We start from the raw sequence: 22418 nt of genomic DNA on the forward strand, positions 1-22418 counted from the left end.
TCAGTGTCATGTTAAGTCTGTGGGAGGTTCATGAGGGATGGCAGAAAGTCAGCAGAAGAGAGTTGTCGTTAATGACCTTGTCGTAGTCTCCTGTTGATCTAGGTCAGAACACTGAGGTTATGAGGGCAGATCTGTGTGTGGTCGCTAAAGCTCAGCGCTGAAATGCTCTTCACATCATGTGCCCAAAACTGTGAGGCTCATTTTAGAGTCGCAGTGCACTGTAATCCCTGGAAAATGTCGACCTTGCCTGTCGGTCAGTCTTTAAATAAAATCCAGTTTGGATTCAGATGAATGCCAATTAATTATATTGGATAATGCAGTTTAAAGGAACAGCTCCCACCATAATCAAAAATACATTTGTTTCCAAATACCTGTGGTGCTAATTATGTCATTATGTTTTTTAACTGGGTTTTTTTTCATCTTTAAACTAAACCAGTGATGCTGATTAGAGATGGGATTTATGGCTCTTTGAGGGGAGCTGGATCTTGGTGAGCCGTTCCTTTCAAAGAGCGGTTCAAAAAACTGGCTCATTTGACTAATTTTTATATTTATTAAGTTTTAAGAAGCCAGCCTGGTGGTAACTCATTTTATCTTGGAAATAATCACTGGGAGGTATGATGGGGTAAGATTTGGAACAAAATAATACAAAATTAGATATCCCACCAATATCTGAGTTTGAATTATTCTGAAATATTGATTATAACCTCATTTGACATGGACTAGATTTTAAAGTCTGATCTGGATTCATTGTAAATATTCCACAAGGTTGCGCCATATCACTCTGCTTTGACAGTGACATCACTATTTTGGATTTACCCTTTATACAAATTGTTTGTATGTGTGTAAAGCTACCATGACTTGTTATTCATGCAACACTGTGACCTTAACACTTACAAATAAACATTAAAAAACAAAGCAGGCTACAATGAATTTTGCTCAGGGGAGGAGCAAAGGAGGAGCACACAGTGATATTAAAAAAAAAAGAACAGTTCCCAGCTGCGACTCGGTTCCCATCGTTCATGTTAACGAGCCGTTCAGCACTAATGCTGATTCATGTATCAGAAATTAAAATCATGGTGACAGGTTGTATAAAAAACTGAAACTTTGACACCACAAATGACAACTAGGATTTGTACCCAGGTTCATTGTAGACTCTGACTTATCAATCAAAAAATAACTTAATTTCAGCCTGAATTCTTTCTAAATCTGCAACGTGATAGTCTGGAGGTTTAAACTTATGTTCTCTCACAGAGTCGGTGATTGAACCTACACTTTTATCTTTCTCAGAGAAAACTCAGCTGAATTCAGACTGCCAACTTACAACACAGCTACACAACAAAGCCTCCAACCTGCCTGTCAAACAGCAATCAATCCATAAACCTTCCTGAGACAGTCCGCATTTGAGTGCTTTTGCTGGCTAGTGAAACATCCTGGTACAGACTATTTACTGGAGTTTACCAGCCCGTCGTTCATGTGGCATTTGATGATAACTGCAAGAAAAGGGTAAAGAGATAAGGATAAAAATCAGCTTTCAATGTCTGATAGTCCACCACTGACATTTTTGTCCCATCTCATGCTGTCCCATCTGTATTATAACAATGTATGTTGGGCAATATGCCTTTTTTCAGTGGGGTACACAAATATACTGTATGTCAGATTCTGAAATAATCAGATAATTTTAGTCTGACTTAACCTTGTGTTTAAAGGTACAAACATTAGACTTTTTTCTATTAATCTTGGTTGAGTTTAAGGGCTTAGATGGAGGTAAAGGTTAGAAACACGAGCATGGTGAATTATTGAGACCTGCCACTAGCGTTTTATTATTAATATTACGCTATTATTTTCATTATTGATCAATATCTCAGATATTTTTACAGTAAAAAATTCTGATCGCAATTTCCCAGTTGCCAACATGTTGAAATTGCCTGTCAAGAGTCCAAAACCAGTTTTAGAGGAAATAAATCATTCGAGAACCTGTGACCAGAATGTAAATGTTTGTTATATTTGTTTCACTTTGGTACAGAAACCAATCTGATAATGCAACAGCACAGAAACCAAATAAAGTGTTATCCATTAGAGGATCATATACATGCCACATTGTGTCTAAGTGCTCTGATGTCCACTCTACATTGTGAGTTACCCCATTTAGACTTGTTGTTGTTTCTATTTTAGCAAGGACTGGTAAAAATAACTGCATTTTGCATTGTAATGTAAACTATAATTACCCCCTAATTTCCTAGTCATTTAGGAAAACATTACATCTAGTTCCAGAATGAAAAACCTAAGCCAGAACTAAGAAACTGAATCTATCATGCACATTTTGGTTCACTGTAGATGTTGAGATCAGCTCTGACTAACTTCCTGTAATCACTTCAAACTTCCGTATTATCGAAACATATGTTCCACTTTGGTGGGATTAATTTATGAACCCAGACTTCAATCAGCAGTTCAGCAGAGTTTAAGTGTGAACGTTATTGTTAAAGATAGATGTAAATGTTCATGAACAACATAAATGTGTTTGCAAAATGATTCTTCAATGCATAGATCAAGGTAGAAATGTCATTAATGCACTACGATGCAATTTTCAAGCAGTGTCCTGTCTCTCTGATCAATCCAACAGCCCCTCTGGTTGACCCAAATGCGCCTATTGGTTACTGTGGCAAACTCAGGTGCAGGTCTGGTGTAACCTTAATGGACTTTCACACCACATGATGACCTGCTACCTCCAATCCTTTCAATGAGGGGAAGGGAGCAGAGAGGAAGAGATTTCGAAACATGGTAGTAGGGGCATGCAGTGGCTGCCGCCCATGTTAAGATTTGACTCTGCCATTTAGAGCTCACTGTGTTGAACTTGAGTGCCAACACATTCTCACTTCGACCTCATCACATATCAACGTTTGGTCATGGACTTTCCACGTCCAGATACAACGTGCAAGGAACCCTGGGTGGGTTGATTGTTGACGTTCGGGAACACTGTGTCAGGTTCTGCCTGTTCCATGCATTGTCTTCTTTCAAAATACACTTCTGTTTTCACAGGAAGTTTACCATTTACATACAGTCTCTTTCAAAATAAACACACTGCATCGGTATGTTGTTGGGTTTAGGTAACAAAAGTACGTGGTTATGTTTGGGGAAAAAAACAGGGTTTGGCTTTATAATCTTACGTGATGTGAACCCCGTTCTCTCGGGTGAAAGGTGGTGTTTGTTGGACCCATATAGCACCCCTTCTGCCCGCCCCACATGGACTTTCACCACCTAAACTTTCATTCTTGTCCTGCTGCATTTCCTCCTGATGCTGCTGAATGGTGTTAAAGTATAACAGCAACTGGCTGTCTATCATGCCAATGTTGAAAGACAGCTCTTCTCTTCAGTGTCTGGTGCCGCAAGTCACTGCCCAAGTGCAGAATTTCGATTATTTTGGGGTAAGACCGGGTTGTGGTTGCTGCCTGGCTCTGGCCGATGAAACAGAAGGGCGAGCATTGCGGAAGCAGAACGAAGACAAGATAGAGGAGCTGATAATGTTGGTGTCTGAATACCCAAAATTGTTCAACATGGCACTAGCAACTTAGAAGAAAAACTGGGCAACTGGATAACATTTGCACCAAACATCAGATGATGTCCCATTGTCTTGCTACAGTATGCAGCTACAAGCTAGTCTGAACTTCCGCCAGTGACGTTACCAGAAGCACCTGCCTGTTATAGCAGCCCTGGACCATAGCCGCTTTTAAAAACACTTGCTTTACAAGGGAACGGTCTTGCAGGTAGGCGGTTGTCAGGGCGGTTTCTGCACAGTTGTGTGAAAGCACCTTATGGGCAAATGTGAACCATAATGCTACATATTCACGTTAGCTACTTCTGTGCATTCCTACGGGTAAGAGGTTGTTAGAGACAATGTTTCTTCAAAAAAAACATCACCAGATAGATTAAGTACAGTGCCAAACTACTTTACTACTTACGGTTAAGGTAAGATCTTGGCATATTATGGCAAAGAAACTACGGTACATAAGGAATCTATATGTGACAGATGCCTCAGAGCAATAAGAACTGTGGTCGATAATGTTGCTGAAGCCCCAAAACACAAAAGCACCAGTCATTTTCTCAAATATCACAAAAGGACACACAGTAAAAGTTTTGAAAGCCTTAGACAAATTTTGCCGTCCTGCCAATAGAGGCATCAAATCATGAAAAAGACATTACTTCCTGTATCGGCACTGGATGTAAATCGTTAGCTGCAGTATCATCCAATATGAACATAATTTGTAGGATAGTAGGTCTTTCACTATTCACAGCCTGCAGTCGTTACTGCATTTGTTGACATGACTGTGACTTCTATTCTTAAATTGCTGCTTTCCTGCTGAGGAATTCAATTCTTGAACAAACAAAGTAAGCAGGTTAAGTCATACTGGCATTAATGGACTTCTTGTGTTAACTCTTAGATAGTTTATCAGGGTCAAAGTTAATGAATTATAAAATAAGTTGTTCATTTTCCGCCCAGGAATGTAGCTCTTGAACAGCAGAAATGGAAATCCTTTGCTTGGTCACACATGGTGCTATGTTTGGTTGGTGAGTTTTGGGTAATGCATCAGTCGATCGTCCTTGACCAGGAGCCAAACAAAGGGGTCGCCAGGCAACATGTACGGTCAGTAGCAGGATGAGTAATTTAGGTCAGCATGGTAATAGCTGAATAAAATACTAATAAAAGTTTAGTTTTCAGGAACTGCCTGGTGGGTTCATGTGTGAGTAAGTCAAGCAGAAGTAGAAGATTCTACTCTATAAAAGAAACACAAACACATACTTTCATGTAGCCATCATTTCAGAGGACATAACATTTGACATACATTTGTTTCCTGGAGAACTACCCTGACCACGACTGGCTTCACCCTAACTTTGTCCGAACCTTTACCCAAGTAATTTTATGCATTATGGGACTTGCTTTTTGTCCTCAAAGGGAAGGCGAGTACCTACAGTTTGGCTGTGTAAACAGATGTATGTCCCCACAACATGTCTACATATGCATACACACACCTAGAAATGAGACGAAAACACTCACCCCATTGCAGGAAACCAGAGACATACTTCTCCCTTGCAAAGGGCGAGGAGCAGAACTCCTGGTAGACGCCTACCAGAAGGTCCAACAGGGTCTGGAGCCCAACAGGTCCTGTAGTTTGGGGGCCCTCAGCCAGGTCAGGTGCACCAAGGCCAGGGCCCGTTGACATGGTGCCCGGTGGGTGAGAGGTTTGCGTGGTTTAGAATTGCGGTGAAACCCCGGTGTCCATGGTGTACTGGATTTACAGTGAGACAGGCTGGATCTTCTTCTTCCTCTTGGTTTACAGTTGCTCTGTTGGCCTCTTGAGAATCTCATTTACAGTAACAGCCCACCCCCCCATCCCACCCCAACGTGCACCCACACCCCCCTCCCCCCTCTGGAGCTCTTTCTGGATCACACCTAACCCCACCCCCCGCCCGTCCGTCCTGACCTGCCTGTTCTGTCTACCTACTCTGCTTGATCACAGTAGGAGTGTATGTTTTCTATGCAAACATCCTCTTTAACAGTTCATGTTTCCTCTTCTTCTCTACTTCTACACAACTGTCACTTGCGTTTTTTCTTTCTTGTGTTTCTCTTGTCTTTATATGTCAGTCCCCTCCTCTCTCTGTCTGTCGGTCTGTCTCTCTCCTTATTCTTCTCTCTTCATGGCTGTGCAGCATCTGTCAAGCCTGCAATTTCTCCAGCTCTGACTCCAGACCTTTTTTGGTGTTTGAGTCTCCCTCTCCGTCTCTCCCCACTCCCTCTATTCAAACTTTCTACTACAACACTGAGACTTAATAGAGAAGCATCTACATGCTCTGAAACAAATCCTCTTTCTGTCTGTCACTAGTTAATTTGTTTTTATTACCTGTCTTTGTTTGCTTTCCTTCCCTTTTTCCTCCCCCCGTGACAGAAACAGGAACCACTGACCTGAATCAGTGCTTGCTGTTGCTGTTACACTCAGTCATGTTTTGAAGAGCACAAATCTCTTATTTTGTCAACCGTCCAAGGATCCTTTTTAGTCCCCTTGATTTTTTTCTGTGTCCCTGCCGTCTCACTCATCTCTTCCCCTCTGTCACCCCGCTCAGTCCTCCTCATGTCATGTCTCCCTCACTCACTCTTTTTTCAAGGATGCAGCAGCAGAGATCGCCTCTTCTTGCCCAGCTCACTGGATCTGAAAATCCTTCCACTCTCCCCCGTCTGTTTATCCGTTTACTCTCCCCGTCCCTCTTTTTCCCTCTTGTACTGCACTGTAGCTCTCTGTGTCTGTTCTCTCTTTCACTCTCTTCTCTTTCTCCTCCCCAACTTTTCTGTTTTGACTTTTCGAGTGAACTGCCTCCTTCCTCTTCTCTCTTTATAAATACACCACAGCTGCCACACAGCACCGCCTTAAAGTTTTCATCTCCTTTTCATAGCTGTATTTTTTGCGTCCAACTAATGCTCCAAGCTTCCATCTAAGCGTGACTGAGTCTTTATTTTTTCTCAAACTTGTCTATGAGCATAGCGAGGAAATGAAGCATGAGCGCACAGTTTTGTGTAACCGATCACATGAGTATGAGACAGTTATCTGTTATGAAAAAAGGACAACTGAAAAGGAAAAAAAATATAGCCATCATCAGTGTCCAATATCAGCTTAAAATGATTTTAAAAAAATATACTATGCTTTAATTCTTACAGCCCAGGAAACATATTTTCAAACATGACTGCATGTACATCCTCACTTATGGATTTAACTGGTATTTACATATTTATGTGTTCTGCCACCTGTGTATGACCACCATAGATAAATACATGCTCCATTACTTGCACATTATAAACACTGACGCACATTCAGAGCTTGTGTGTCCCATACGGTGAAATGATTTACTGTGAAAGTGCTGCTGGCCAAGCACAAGGATTCAACTCTTCCAGTCTGCCGACCACTGATGCATGCCAGGGGAATATTATGGGTAAATAATTTTTATCAGCTGTGACAATGTTGCTGGTTTTGTTCTCACCTTGTGGATCTGTGTGTTTGTGTGTGCATCACCATGACATAATGTGGTTGCAGGAACTACCACAGAAGCCGTTGTTTTGCCTGTGTCTGTTTGTGGGCAGATTTTGTCAATGCAACAATGTCACAACCAGGCAAGATGCAGTCACAGAACTTTACAGGTGTGTACTTAAGTTCAAAATGAATGATGGGAATGATGGGTGTGGTCTGAGCAAGGGGGATGGAAGTAGGGGGGTAGAAGAAGGGAAGAAGCCACTATCCTTTCACTTTAGGTGCCTGACCCTATTCAATTTAAAGGAAGAGTGTGTGAAAGAATTAGGGGGATTTAGTGGCCTCTAGTGGTGAGGACTGTAGATTGCAACCAGCTGAAACTTCTCCTGATTAAGGTGGATTTATACTTGTGCCTCAGCTCTATGCAGACCCTACGCCATAGCCTTCGCACATGGCCTATGTTGTTGTGAGCATTTATACTTGTGTGGTGTGTCTGTGTCACTCTGCAGTTACACCTCCAAAACACTAGTCGGCGGCAGGGTTTCTGTGAGGTGCTGTAAAGTTAAGTTGATTCAAAACACACATTAAACACACATTAAACACGGCTTAATAGAGACAATTTCAAACACAGGAACATAAATCTACTTCACTGTAACTTGCAGGATTCAAAGACAAAGCACAAATACAACATGCTAATGTTTTTAGCACAAGCCTAGGGAATTTTGCATTGTATAAATTAGCCTAGCGGCTAGCGCACTTTTCCCCTACACATATGAAGCCAGGAACAACAGTAACATTTAACAAAGGTAACGGTACATTTTTGCTCCAAAACAACTCACAAACTTCACTAACAAAACAACTGTCTTATACTAAACATGTTTCCCCAAACAAATATAGCACTCTAACGTTTTTAGCAGCAGCCTATGGCATTTTACATTGTATAAATTAGCCACTCCTCCGAGAACCGTCACCTTATCATGGTGGAGGAGTTTGAGTGCCCTAATGACCCTAGGAGCTATGCTGTCGGGGGCATTTTGCCCCTGGTAGGGTTTCCCATGGCAGACTGGTTCTGGGCGAAGGGTCAGACGAAGAACGGTTCAAAAGACCCTTCATGATGGATACAAACAAGGACGTGTACCCGGCCCGGAGGGTTACCGGGGCCCCGCCCTGGAGCCAGGCCTGGGGTTGGGGCCCGTGGGCGAGCGCCTGGTGGTCGGGCCTTCGCCCATGGGGTCCGGCCGGGCCCAGCCCGTACCGAAGAGTTCGGTGTAATGTGGATTGGGCAGCAGACCAAGGCGGGGGCCTTGGCGGTCCAATCCTCGGTTACAGAAGTTGACTCTTGGGACATGGAATGTCACCTCTCTGGCGAGGAATGAGCCGGAGCTTGTGGAAGAGGTTGAGCGCTACCGGCTAGATATAGTCGGCCTCACCTCGACACATAGTTTCAGGTCTGGAACCCCAGTCCTTGAGAGGGGTTGGACTCTCTCCTTCGCTGGAGTTGCTCTGGGTGAGAGGAGGGGGGGCGGGGTGGGCTTTCTGATAGCCCCCAGACTCTCTGCCTGTACGTTGGGGTTTTCCCCACGGTAGACGAAAGGGTTGCTTCCCTGCGCCTTCGGGTCGGGGAATGGGTCCTGACTGTTGTCTGTGCTTATGCACCAAACAACAGTTCAGAGTACCCACCCTTTTTGGAGTCCCTGGGACGAGTGCTGGACAGTGCCCCGACCGGGGACTCCATTGTTCTGCTGGGGGACTTCAACGCTCACGTGGGCAATGACAGCAGGACCTGGAGGGGCGTGATTGGGAGGAACGGCCTGCTTGATCTGAACCCGAGTGGTGTTCAGTTATTGGACTTCTGTGCGGGTCACAGTTTGGCCATGTCCATCGGTGAACGTGGCACCAGGACAGCCTAGGTCGCAGGTCAATGATCAACTTTGTAGTCGTATCATTTGACCTGCGGCCATATGTTCTGGACACTCGGGTGAAGAGAGGAACAGAGCTGTCAACTGATCACCACCTGGTGGTGAGTTGGATCAGATGGTGGGGGAAGACGCCGTGCAGACCTGGCAGGCCCAAACGAACAGTGAGGGTCTGCTGGGAACGCCTGGTGGAAGAACCTGTCCAGATGATCTTCAACTCCCACCTCCGGGAGAGCTTCGACCGCGTCCCGAGGGCAGAGGGGGACATTGAGTCCGAATGGGCCTTGTTCCGCTCTGCCATTGTCGAGGCGACGGTTGCGAGCTGTGGCCGCAAGGCTGCTGGGGCCAGTTGCGGTGGTAATCCCCGAACCCGCTGGTGGACACCAGAGGTGAGGGGAGCCGTCAGGCTGAAGAAGGTGGCCCACAGGGCATGGTTGGTCTGTGGGTCTCCAGAAGCAGCTGACGGGTACCGGCGGGCCAAGCAGAGCGCAGCGGTGGCAGTTGTTGAGGCAAAAACTCGGGCGTGGGAGGAGTTTGGTGAGGCCATGGAGGAAGACTATCGATCGGCTCCAAAGAGGTTCTGGCAAACCGTCCGGCACCTCAGGGGGGGAAGGCGGCAACTTGCTCACACTGTTTACAGTGGGGGCGGAGAGCTGCTGACGTCAACTGGGGACATTGTCGGGCGGTGGAAGGAATACTTTGAGGAGCTCCTCAATCCCACCAACACGTATTCCAGTGAGGAAACAGAGACGGGGGTCTCGGGGGCGGGTCGTCCAATTTCTGGGGCAGAAGTTGCTGAGGTAGTGAAACAACTCCGAGGCGGCGGAGCCCCGGGGGTGGATGAGATTTGTCCTGGATATCTCAAGGCTCTGGATGTTGTAGGGCTGTCCTGGCTGACACGCCTCTGCAACATTGCGTGGACATCGGGGGCAGTGCCTCTGGAGTGGCAGACCGGGGTGATGGTCCCCATTTTCTAGAAAGGGGACCAGAGGGTGTGTTCCAACTACAGGGGGATCACACTCCTCAGCCTACCCGGTAAGGTCTACTCCGGGGTGGAGAAGAGGGTCCGGTCGATAGTTGAACCTCAGATTGAGGAGGAGCAATGTGGTTTTCGTCCCGGACCCGGAACCGTGGACCAGCTCTTTACCCTCACGAGGGTGCTGGAGGGGGCATGGGAGTTTGCCCAACCAGTCCACATGTGTTTTGTGGATTTGGAGAAGGCTTACGATCATGTCCCCAGGGGCATCCTGTGGGGGGTGCTCCGGGAGTATGGGGTTGGTGGCCCCTTGCTAAGGGCCATCCAGTCCCTGTACCGAAGGAGCATGAGTCTGGTTCGCGTGGCTGGCAGTAAGTCGGACCTGTTCCCGGTGAGGGTTGGACTCCGCCAGGGCTGCCCTTTGTCACCGGTTCTGTTCATAACTTTTATGGACAGAATTTCTAGGCGCAGCTGAGTGGTGGAGGGTGTCAGGTTCGCTGACGGGAGGATCTCGTCCCTGCTTTTTGCGGATGACGTGGTCCTCCTAGCTCCATTGAACAGTGACCTCCAGCTCTCGCTGGGGCGGTTCACAGCCGAGTGTGAAAAGGCTGGGATGAGAATCAGCACCTCCAAGTCTGAGGCCATGGTCCTCAGCCAGAAAAGGGTGGATTGCCCACTCCTGGTCAGGGGGGAGGTCCTTCCTCAGGTGGAGGAGTTTAAGTATCTCGGGATCTTGTTCACGAGTGAGGGTAGGATGGAGCGGGAGATTGACAGGTGGATTGGAGCGGCGTCAGCAGTGATGCAGGCGCTTAACCAGTCCGTTGCGGTGAAGAGGGAGCTTAGCCAGAAAGCAAAGCTCTGAATTTACCGGTCGATCTACGTTCCAACCCTCACCTATGGTCACGAGCTCTGGGTAGTGACCGAAAGAATGAGATCGCGAGTGCAAGCGGCCGAAATGAGTTTCCTCCGCAGGGTGGCTGGGCTCATCCTTAGGGATAGGGTGAGGAGCTCAGACATCCGGGAGGGACTCGGAGTAGAGCCGCTGCTCCTCCACATCGAGAGGAGCCAGTTGAAGTGGTTCGGGCATCTGGTAAGGATGCCTTCCGGATGCCTCCCTGGGGAGGTGTTTCGGGCATGTCCAACCAGGAGGAGACCTCAGGGCTGCCCCAGAACACGCTGGAGGGATTACATCACCCGGCTGGCCTGGGAACGCCTTGGGGTTCCCGTGGAAGAGCTGACGGAAGTGGCTGGGGAGAGGACTGTCTGGGCTTCTTTGCTGAGGCTGCTGCCCCCGCGACCCGGACCCGGATAAGCAGAGGACGACAAGTACGAGAATTAGCCTAGCAACTTGCAGATATTTCCTCTACTCTTATGAAGTCTTAAATCACACACAAGACTTAAAATGCTATTGTGTGGAGGCATAATTTCTCAACAATTTATTGTTTCTTATCAGTGAAATAAAAGTAAATAAAAGCTTGGTTTCCACTGAGGTAAATGGTTACATGTAGATACATTTCTGGGGAGGTGCACATCAGGTTGCAGCACATTTGCATTGAATGAATCATCTACAGAGGTCTCTTCCTTTTTACTAAAAAAGGGACTAGGTGATTAAAACTGGAAATAAATAAATAAAGCAGTTTCAAATTGTTTCTTGGACTCTGTTCGGCATGTCAGAGATGGGCCGCTTACCAAGCACCTACTAATGTGTGCTTAACTTTTTTTCTCTGATAACATAAGATTCAGGCATTCAGGAAGTTTTTATTAGGAGACAAATTATATGCAGAGTTCTCCTTCTCTCAAAGACAAATGAACCTATTAATTACTGTAAAAACATAGTGATGCAACATGGTGATCTCCAAGGACAAGGACCCGTTGTATGGATATATAAACAGCTCGTCCTAATGTGACAAAAACACAACAATTATTATTTTTAGGTGAATATAAAGAAAACATACTCATTATATTATATTAAGTTTTTGTCAGTTTATCCCCATAAATTCCACACACTGGACCTTTAACTCATGGATGGCTGTATCAGAGCTATTTTTTCCCCTGCATGTTTTGTCATCTGGGTTTTTATTGTGTTTAGTATGAGTTAATTTAAGTCTGAAATGCATTTGGCCAGGGCCCCAATAAATTGAAATGTCTTGTTAAATGAGTGTCTCTGACAACAGTTATTAATAATTCTGGTAATTTTTATTTAGTTCCCAAAAAAAGTAAGAACATTGCTATTTCAATGATCATCAATGGAACTACAGAACTAGAGTTACAATCTGTAACTGTTTTATTAGAAGAAGAACACATACATTATTAATCCATTTTTTCACTCTGTTTGTCATATACAGACAGGTCCTCAACACACACACATGCACAAACATGACCTATACATGCATTAAATGGAAACATCAGGGTGAGGGGACTGCAAATGACAGGGTTTGGCAGGATTCAGCAGTGCCCAGGAGGCAAACAGGCACCTCTTCAGCTACCAGTCCATGCTCCACATGTGGTCCGGCTGGGGACTTGAGCCAGCAACCCTCCAATCCCCAACCTATGTCCCTATGGGCTGAGCTACTGCCGCCCCTAAAAGATAAGGAGATCCTAGTTGAGTGCAACCTCCTTGACATGGAAATGACAGCATGACAAATCATAAAGTCATAATGCAACATCATCAAAGGGAACTGAAGGGTGATGGCTTTAAAATGTGATGCCAGTAACACTCCGGGCCAATGATCTGACATCTAACGGACAATCTTACTTAAATTTCTCCTGAGGTTGTGTTTGTGAGCCTGCCTATCCCCATAACAGCCAACACGCAGTAAGAATAAGCACAGTGTAACGTGCTCTCCTCTGAGTGCCAATGCCACAGCTTCTCTGTCGCCTTCAGTGACAGTGTTTGAAGCGAATGCTGTCATGTTGATGTAGACCACTGTAGCACAGTGGAAACTATTTTGTATCACCTGTTACTTAAAGTCTTGGCCTTCATTTTGATTAATTCTTCGTTCAAGGATACTTCAGTGGGCACGGTGCTTAATCAACAGGGAAACTGTTGAAATACATATCATGAACCCTCCTCAGTAATCTTTTTTGTCATTTTTGTATTATTCTGCATGCTTATTTTATTATACCCAATTTATGTATATTATGAAAGACAATGCCGACTCCATATGTTCCGACTAATGCCACAGTTATATGGTTAAAATTCCACACTGAAACAGGAACGTGATCATGATATTTTTAAGGAAACTGAAGCCCCATAAGCAAATGTAGAGAACATCCAGTAATGGTTCATCCATGAAATCAATGTCAGACCAGAGCTGACACATTTGACACACATAGTGAGTGAATACCCTGCTGTCACTGCCTGGTCTTGTACCATGTAGCTGTCGATGGCAAGTTACAGTGTAGACAACAGCATTGCCCCAAATGTGCTAGCACCCCCCACTGGTTAGACTAGAAAATGACCTCTGTTTAACTAAACTATGAGTACAGGTGTATAAAACAACTGGTACAGGTGAATAAAAATACTCAGTGTTTGTGTATAAAAATAGCTTAAATTTTGACTGAGTTCCCAGTTCTAAGGTCTACCTTAGATGCACTACACAGGTCCTGGAAAAGTAAGCTAAGCCCTAATCCTGAAATATCACAGAAAGACTTGTCTTTACTTTAAAATCTTGATTAGGTAATCCTGTCTGGGACTTCCATAATCTACCATGGCATCTGCCACTCTGCAGAATGATGAATACTTGGAGTTGTTTGGGGGGCAAAGCCTCTGGCATTGATGTAAAAATAACCACCCAAATGTGATGAATGCAGCCAGGACAGCTCACCTGCTAATCTGTATGTGCGAGGCCCGTTGTGTTGCTGCAGACTCACATGTTGCATCAAGGCTTTGCTCGCAATTGAAGGTGACAGTAAGCCTGTCAGCTTGAACAGCAGGTTTGCACGTCTGCACTGATAGTGCAGAGTTGCTTGCGTCACTGAACGGGACGCTGTGGGAAAAGGAAGGGAGGAGGGAAACGAGAGGAAGAGGGGTGGGGGGTTTGCTGCTGAACCTGTGACTGGCAGGAGGGAAGGAAGTGACTGACAGCACAGTGTGGCCGACTTTCAGAAGGAATAGTCCAGTTTCTGGGCCATTTTTGTAAAAGAAGACATTTGGAGTATCTTCTTGTTTTGATCTTCTGGGTCTGTAGGCCCCAGTCAGGATGAGCTGTATTCCTGCCTCACACAGGTAAGACAACTAAAATATTCATCAATTTACACAAGTATATACCTGCTCACTACCATAGCTAGAACTAAAGTGTGTTGTGTCATATTGTCAGAGTACAATGATAAAAATGAGGCCACACTGTAGATTTAACAAGATAACAACATAATTGATTCAAGAAATTAATGGAATTAAATTGATCAAAACCCGGAGGTGGACACGGGATTACATGCCAACAGCCCAGGATTAACATCATGTCAATCATTTCAGTTAATTAGGCTTTGAGACCTACTCTTTGTCTGTTTGATTTAAATCTAAGTCAACAGATGCTGTTTCAATAGAATTTCAAATCTAGCTTTATTGTTTTCCTGCGTGATGTGTCAAAGGAGTTTCCTCTTGTAGCATGTCTTGTAGCGTAATCATGTAGCTATAGATTAAACAAACAAAAGGTATTGGTGATTGGAGACTGGTCAGCATCACTGACGTTACCTCTTTTACATCATCAGCATCAGTGTGCATATTTATTATTTGTTTACCTGCAAATCATAAAAAAAGTAATGGCCAGCTGTGCTCTTTCTCATATTACAGGTATTTAATCAGCTGGACAGCCACTTTTTAAATACTTCACCTAGTGAAACAAAATGTTCTCTTAATATCCTCTTCACAACTACAATCTTTTCTTGGGCCGACCTTCTTGTTTTAGAAGAAGAAGGGCTCTCTCACTCTTCCCCCATCCTGTGATTTGAGGAGTCACTTGTTGTTTAAGCCTGTTATGTCATTAAGTGCTTACCTGCAGATTAACACAGCGGGAGAAACTCTTCCCCTGCCCCCCCTTTCTCCTCATCCCCTCACTTGTTGTCAACACTGCCCGCTGTTTTGCATTGGAACACGTTTCAGAGAAACATATGGTAATGCAGTGGAGTTGAGCTGAGCTGGAAATCCCTGAGGTAAACCTGTGTGATCTTACAGCAGGTCATATCAGACTTGCACATCTGTGCAGCTACTGCACAAAGGTTTTATTTAAGCGGTTTGGATAATGCCTGGGATTGGGGTCAGGAGGAAGCTATATGTTTAGATCTGGTTGGGACTGTAAAGACTGTGAGCTGCAGGGTGATTAGTGGTACAAGCAAAGCAAATTTTCCTGTCTTCCTTTGTAGACGGAATTTTGATGCCGCAAGCTCCCAGCTGCCGTCACATCACATCGCACCATCTGTCCACGTCTATTTGATCAAACACTGTCCCACTAACCTCAATACAAAATGCTGGAGATTCGGTGTGCAGGGAACAATTGCCAAACCCAAGGTTTACTGAATACAATCAAGGGTTTATTCTGTTACTTCTGTGACTGAGCTGTGTCTTGGCAAGAATCTGGTGATACAATATGTATCATGATACAGAGGTTACAATTCAATATATCACAATATTTTATGACACTATTAGCAAGGCAATACATTGGGATACATTTATGACTTTCCCTGTTTCACATGTTCTTTGTGTTTACATTGGTGATGTGTTGTTATATTGGAATGGAAGAGTCAAATATCTGAGGTCAGGGGTTTAAAAACAACACTCAATGAACCACTGCTGCAAATCTTTGCATGTTAATTATAAATTAAAAATTGATAGAGTTTTTGAGAACCAATACAGTATCACAACACATAATATTGCGATGCTCAAGTGCATGAGCATTTTCTTAAACCCATATTTGTGACAACAGCTGTAAAAAGTTTGAATTTAAATGTTAAGACCACATTTGTTCCATGTTGCATAGCTTTTATATCCTCCTGAGACCCGAACATTTGTTTGGTATGCATTTTTAATTTCTCCAAGGTATCTGAGATCAGTAGGACTCAATAAGTATAAAAACTCCCAATGTCTTCAAACGAGTACTTCCTTATTAACAGTGTCTTAATTTTGTTACTTTAGCTAAATTTGGTCAAATGTGTTGCCATATCAAACTACAAACATTATTAATCATAAATAAACAAGTTTGAACCATAAAATGTGATCAAGTTTTGGACCTTGTCCACTTTTGTGTCGGGATCGCCTGCAGACTCGGCAGAGATGGCTGCCATTTTGTTTTTATATGGATTAGTGTATTGTGCTCTCACTACCACTAGATGGCACAAAAAGTGTCCACAAACGAGGACAATGGGTCTAAATTAAGAAGAATGAAGTATGGGGTCAAGTAGTCTGAGTGGGCGGAAGTTCGTTGCATAGATCAGCCTTTCTTGCTGAAGTCCCGCCCTACCACCTCCGGTTGTGTAGCAGTTTTCAACCGTTTTCAACACGTCCTTTACTAACTTTTGCGGTGTTTGATCTTGCGGGGATGTAGCCATTTTTCTGCCATGGTTTGCATCCTGTAGGCGATATTTTTGTGGGCATGTTACACCAAAACCTGTTTCCCCCCGGCAATATTTTTACAAGCGCACCGTTGCTGTGGCACCGCCCAGAATGATTGTGATTGGTTGAAAGAAATACAAGCCAGACCTTTCTTTTCTTGAGAAAGGTCTGGTGAGCGAGACTAGGGGTCAAGTAAACTCAAAATCTGATGTCCTCATACGAGGACACAGGGTCTCAGGAGGATATACTGAGTACACATTCTTCATTGGTATAGATCTATATTTGAATTTCTTCTGTTGAAAAGGTTTGTTGGGTACTCTGCTACGAACAAATTTAACCAGTCTGGATTTATATGAGGATTTTTTTGTATCCTATGTAAAAAAAAAAAAAATTGTTGTCACAAAGCTTTTGTTACATTTAAACATATTTACTGTCACAAAAGTGTGGCATCACCTGCAAACCCTTAAATGTAGCATGAGCAGTAGGTCTCACATTGCACTGACAAGAGATCTTGGCTCCAGTTTAAAGTGGGATTTATACCTTGCGTCAAATCAACGCTGTTACTATGGTGTAGCCTAGGCCATACCTATGTCTGAGTACCTCCTCAGAAATGTAACTCTATCTACCTCCTGTCTATTTTTATAAGCTGAAACCATTTCCTCCAGTGGAAACAAAGCTTTTATTTTCATTCATTTCACAGATAAGAAACAATAAATTGTGAAGACAATAAAGCCTTCACAAAAATAGCATTTTAAGTCCTGTGTGTGATTTATACCCGGCTTCATATGAGTAGAGGAAATCTCCACTTGCTAGGCTAATTTATACAATGTAAAATGCCATAGGCTTGCACTAATAACGTTAGCATGCTGTATTTGTGGGGAAAATGTGTCCAGCAAAGGATTAATGCTTTGTCTGTGAATGCTGCGAGTTATAGTGAAGCTGATTTTTGTACTTGTGTTTGAAATTGTCACTATTACGCCATGTTTAATGTGTGTTTAATACGGGTTTGAATCAACTCAACATTACCTCACAGAGACCCCACCATTGAATAGTATTTTGGAGGTGCAACTATATGCTCACAACGGCGTAGGCCATGTGTGTAGGCTATGGCGTAGACTCTGCATAGAGCTGACACACAAGTATAAATCCTGATTAACTTATATTTTGTGGTCAGTGCAAAGTGGTTTGAAGTTTTTGGAAAAAATGTAGTTCTTTTGTAGCTGTTATTCATTGCTGAAACCTCCAAATCCATTCAGCATAGACCTGAAGCAAGAAATCTTTGGACTCTTTTGCTGAAATTCAGTGGGACATTCAGAATACTGTTAAGGTTGAACAAAAAATATGCAACAGACAAAACTTACCAAAATGAACGCAACACGTGTTTGTGTGTGTGTGTGTTTGCAGTATGAGCACCATTCTAAGTCAAGTAGAATCTCAGATGGAGGACAGTCCAGGTCAGAGAAGAGGGAGCAAAGCCTACCAGGTACAACAGACATCTTTACCCAACTGTCTTTTACTGCAAATAGCATCCTTGCCGTCAAATCTGGACGACATAAACATAAAATGTATTATAAATCTCCTCCCTGGACCAGATCTTCCCTGAAGCCAACATGGATGAAGATGGAGATTCCAGCTCCTATCCTGAAGACTTTCTTTACAAGAGGGAACGTCTTCCTTCTATAGTTGTGGAGCCCACAGAGTGCAATGAGCCAGAGAACGGGGAGCTGCGCTGGCCTCCACGATCCCTATTGGGCCACAATGTGGAGGAGGAGGAGGAGGAGGAAGACAGCAGTGTTGATCACACAGACAGCTCTATGGATGCAGAGCAGCAGGAGGACATGGGGATGGAAGAAGGGTAAGGACCAGAGTGTTATAAACTGTCCCCACACCTCAACCACAGTCTGTCAGGGTTTAAAGGATTTTTGAGGACTGTATTTCAGAAATGCTTGGTTGATGTTGACAATATTTTGTGTCACAGTGACAGAAAATAACAGTGGTATTACTTTTGATCATGCCTTTCAGAGGCATTTTGACTTATTCAGACCTCTAGCCGGAGGAAAACATTGACATTGTATGTTTCTGCAAACTATGACTACGTTACATTTGTATAATATCAGCGTTTCTACAGTGAAGTAGTATATGAAGCAACATCATCATCGGGAGTTGGAGGGCATGGTGGATGGTGTGACACCTGAGCGAGACACTTGCCAAGCTGCAGACTACTGTTTGGGACCAACAAACAACAAAACTGGTTGTTACCTCAGCCAAGGAGGTTATGTTTTTGCCGGAGTTTGTCTGTTTGTCTGCAAAATAACTCGAAAAGTTCTGAACGGATTTTGATGATTTTGACCTTTCAGGAAAGGTTGATAATAATGGGACAAGGAACAGATGATAAAATTTTGGTGGTGATCGGTTGAAGCGAAGTGGATAAAATAATAAAATGGCGGGACATCTGAGCTGCTTGGCGGAGGTCTGCTCTCTCCGAGTGTTCTAGTTTTTTAGAGTCCTCACTGTGTTTCCAGCAGCTTTTTAGTCAATAAATGTGGATTTTTCTTAATGACTTGTTGCTGTGTTTCCACCATGTTCCTGCCAAGAAAAGCCCTTTTTTAAAATTAATTACTAAGCTAGGATACTGCCAAGAAAGGGGCTGTTTTTGGTTTAGACATCGCTGTATTTCCAAACGTGACTGTAACAAGAAAACCCATTGTTTTTTACAGAGAAAACACCACAAGTCCAGCTGGGATATTGCCAAGAAAAGGGGTTGCTTTTTACTGAGACACTGCCGTGTTTCCAGCTGTGATTGTACCACCAAAAGCAGTTTTTTTTACCAAGACATCTGTGCACGTCCAGCCATGAATGTTCCAAGAGAAGCCATTGTTTTTTACCGAGAAAACACCACATTCCCAGCCAGGATAGTGCCAAGAAAAGGGATTGTTTTTTACTGAGACATTGGCACGTTTCCAGCTGTGATTGTGCCAACAGAAGCAGTTGTTTTTTTACCAAGACATCTATGTAATTCCAGCTGGGATAGTGCCAAGAAAAGAGGTTGTTTTTTTTATTGAGACATCACTGCATTTCATGCTGGGATTAAAAGTTGTTTATTACTGAGACATAGGTGCTTTTTTTCCCAAGATATTGCCATGTTTCTAGTTGGGGTAGTGCCACTAGTTTAGCCACTAATTGTGGGTTTTTCTTAGTGACATGTGACATGTAGACATCTGTGCACAAAAAAGGTGCTCAAAGTGCAAACAAATGACAGAGTGAGTAAAAACAGCAGCAAACAATTCAGTCCTTGACCATCATTAGTGCTACTGACATGAGCGCTTCACAGAACAGATATAGACACAGACAGATTAGGTGTGGTGAATCAGTCAGCTGGTGCCACTAATTCGATGAGATCAGCTCTGAGGAGCAGAAACATGACTACACAATCACAATGACCTGTCCTATGAGCACTACACTATTTACAGCATCCTCAAACACCAATATAAGATAGCAGAAGAGATAGCTGTGAATTATGCCACCAGGAGCAGCTGTTTATTACTGAGACATCGCTGCATTTCCAGTGGAGATTGTGCCACAAAGGAGTATTTTAAGCCAAAACATGATATTTTCCGAACAACAACCAAATGTTTTTTGTCCCTCAACCTAACCACATATTGACCAGACATAAAGTTTCAATACATCTGCTACATACAAATGTAATGTATCCATGGTTTGCAAGACCATAGAAAGCCAACATTATTTGTTGTGATTTAATTGAATTTTCGCTGTATCTAACTGTCTCTCCACTATCAGGGGACTTTCAGGGCATTAGTACAACAAAAGCTAGCCTTTGCTCTGAATTAAAATGGAATTACATTTCTAAAAGATCTTCAGATTGTCAATATTGTTTGTATTCAGTGCACTACCTGACTGTGTCTGTCCACTTCCACTGTTGCAGCTCGATTGCGAGGAAGTCTTCCATCGGACCGTCCCAGAGTCAACTGTCCCTCTCCCGGCTGACCCCTCCCGCCTCCCCGACTCCCCCTGAGGCCGCCCCACCCTGCCTGAGGAGCTGAACCAGTGCAACCAGTATGGACTGATGGCACTGCAGTTCACCTGAACTGTAACTTTTATGATGTGTAACCTCTGCGTGTTTGACTTTCCCAATTAAAGAGAAACCCTATGGGAAGGTTGAGATGACTACACATTTCAGAATGTCTGCACTAAGTATGGTCCATTTCTAATAAGTAACACTAAGCAGATTCCAGTACTGCTATTTTTGGATTGATACCTCTAGTTTAAATTAATTTGTGCTGCACTTTGTGGGCACTCTATCTGACACGGTGGACTAAAGGTAACCAGAGACCGTAGCAACAACCTCCTGGACTCTTTCCTTTGCGACTCAAACCTCATCCCATGGCAAATAAGCATGTGATGAATGACTGTCAGGGCCAGTTTACTAATCACTAGCATGAAAGCTCATCCCAGGCCCAGCAGTTGTCGTTGAAGTGGCCTGTGTGGGTGTTTTTAAATGAAGGACTTTAGGAAGTCCCAATGATTTGAACTAAGTTCTGACCAATATGGTTTATGACAGTTGTTCCCAACTGGTCCGGCAATGGAGTCCAGATTTCTCTGTGGTCAAAAGTTCAAGGTCCACACAGTTTAATGTATTCCATGTCAAACTTGGCCATGTCATTGAGCTCTTCAAAATGAAAGCTCTGTGCTGCAAATTCACTGTACTTTAAAAAAGAGTGCTTTTTACAAACTTGACACATTCGTGAATCGCTTGCGGTCCATTCAGAATGGACCCACGACCCACCAGTTGGGAACCACTGGTTTATGAGGTCTTGATGGACCACATTTTATGCCGGCATTGAATATTGTTAAATGACATCACCAAATAATTCTTATTTTTATGTGTCAGGGAGCATAATCCTCTTTAATGGGATTTAGACCATGTCGAGACAACACAGCTCTAAATTCGTACAAACCCTCATTAGTGAAAAGATTTGCTGCAACGCTTATACTGACCTTATTCTCAGATATTCTCTGCGTGTCTGTATTCTGTGTGCAGTCCTTCAAAATATTCAAATTTATACAGGAAAGTCATATCATTGTGAACCGGATCATGTGTACTGAACATAAACGGTTACAGTGATTCGTTAATATCCTATTTTTTAATAAGATGCTGTTATCAACAGCTTTCTATAGGTCCACACCTATGTCAAAAAAGTGAAAAGAATATAATAGCCCTGTGACTGTTTGTTGAGAACTTCAATGTTAATTGTTTTATAACCAAAGTTGTTTGATATTCTGCTTTTTCCTTTGGCTTAAATGAGGAAACATTTAGAAATCTAAAACTCCTGATTCATTACAAAACACTTTAGTTTTTTACAGATGCATCACGTGTTTGTCACGCTTGCTTTGTTGACTGACTTTGGTGAGGACTCCTGAATATAACGAAACATTACTAAATGCTGCTACAGTCCCAGATGGACAAAGCTGAGTGATAGTCCAGATGTTCTTTACTACTAACACATGAAATGTACAGTAAAGAGAAGAGAGTAATGTAGAACTTTTGTATCATGTTTCTGTGTAATTCTACTGTAGTGAAACCTCTGTGTGCACTTTTCCTTGATGTTCCACCAGGTAAGCCTGGATTGCTATTGTACAACAATAAAGTTGAATTTATTTCCAAACGGTTCTTGTGCAAAGTTCATTAAATAAATAACCAACCCAACTGCCAGAAAAAATATTAACATATAGGTTTTTGCAATTCACTGATATGTTACATAATCGTTATTATTTCAATCAGGAGAGACTTGTTCTGAGGGAAAAGAATATTTATTTACATGTGCACATAAATATGAGAAATGTGAAAGTCTTTGGCGAGTAGACCCCTTTGTGGTGTCATATGTTCCAGCAGGGTGTTAAAGACGTAGTAGATTAGGGATCTTGTTGTCGTTGCCTTCTTTTACTGGGAT

At 43.4% G+C, this 22418-nt stretch overlaps 2 protein-coding genes across 3 annotated transcripts in view; one reads left to right on the top strand and one right to left on the bottom strand.

The window, feature by feature from the left end:
• LOC125899044 (myotonin-protein kinase) overlaps positions 1-5390 on the bottom strand; it is a 27349-nt gene extending 21959 nt beyond the window's left edge. The window contains exon 1 of the mRNA XM_049593198.1: positions 5051-5390. Within this exon, the coding sequence (XP_049449155.1) occupies positions 5051-5216 (166 nt within the window). The 5' untranslated portion in view covers positions 5217-5390. The remainder of the gene's footprint in view (positions 1-5050) is intronic.
• si:ch1073-303d10.1 (protein LBH-like) overlaps positions 1-22021 on the top strand; it is a 25708-nt gene extending 3687 nt beyond the window's left edge. The window contains exons 1-4 of one of the 2 annotated variants that reach the window (XM_049593191.1): positions 13978-14130; positions 17854-17932; positions 18042-18304; positions 20393-22021. In XM_049593191.1, the coding sequence (XP_049449148.1) occupies positions 14105-14130; positions 17854-17932; positions 18042-18304; positions 20393-20510 (486 nt within the window). In that variant the 5' untranslated portion in view covers positions 13978-14104 and the 3' untranslated portion in view covers positions 20511-22021. Of the gene's footprint in view, positions 1-13977; positions 14131-17853; positions 17933-18041; positions 18305-20392 lie in introns of those variants that run through there. The other variant, XM_049593192.1, reaches the window with a different exon arrangement.
• The last annotated feature ends 397 nt before the right edge of the window (positions 22022-22418 follow it).

The sequence above is a fragment of the Epinephelus fuscoguttatus genome, linkage group LG12, assembly GCF_011397635.1.
Source record: "Epinephelus fuscoguttatus linkage group LG12, E.fuscoguttatus.final_Chr_v1".
Taxonomy (NCBI): domain Eukaryota; kingdom Metazoa; phylum Chordata; class Actinopteri; order Perciformes; family Serranidae; genus Epinephelus; species Epinephelus fuscoguttatus.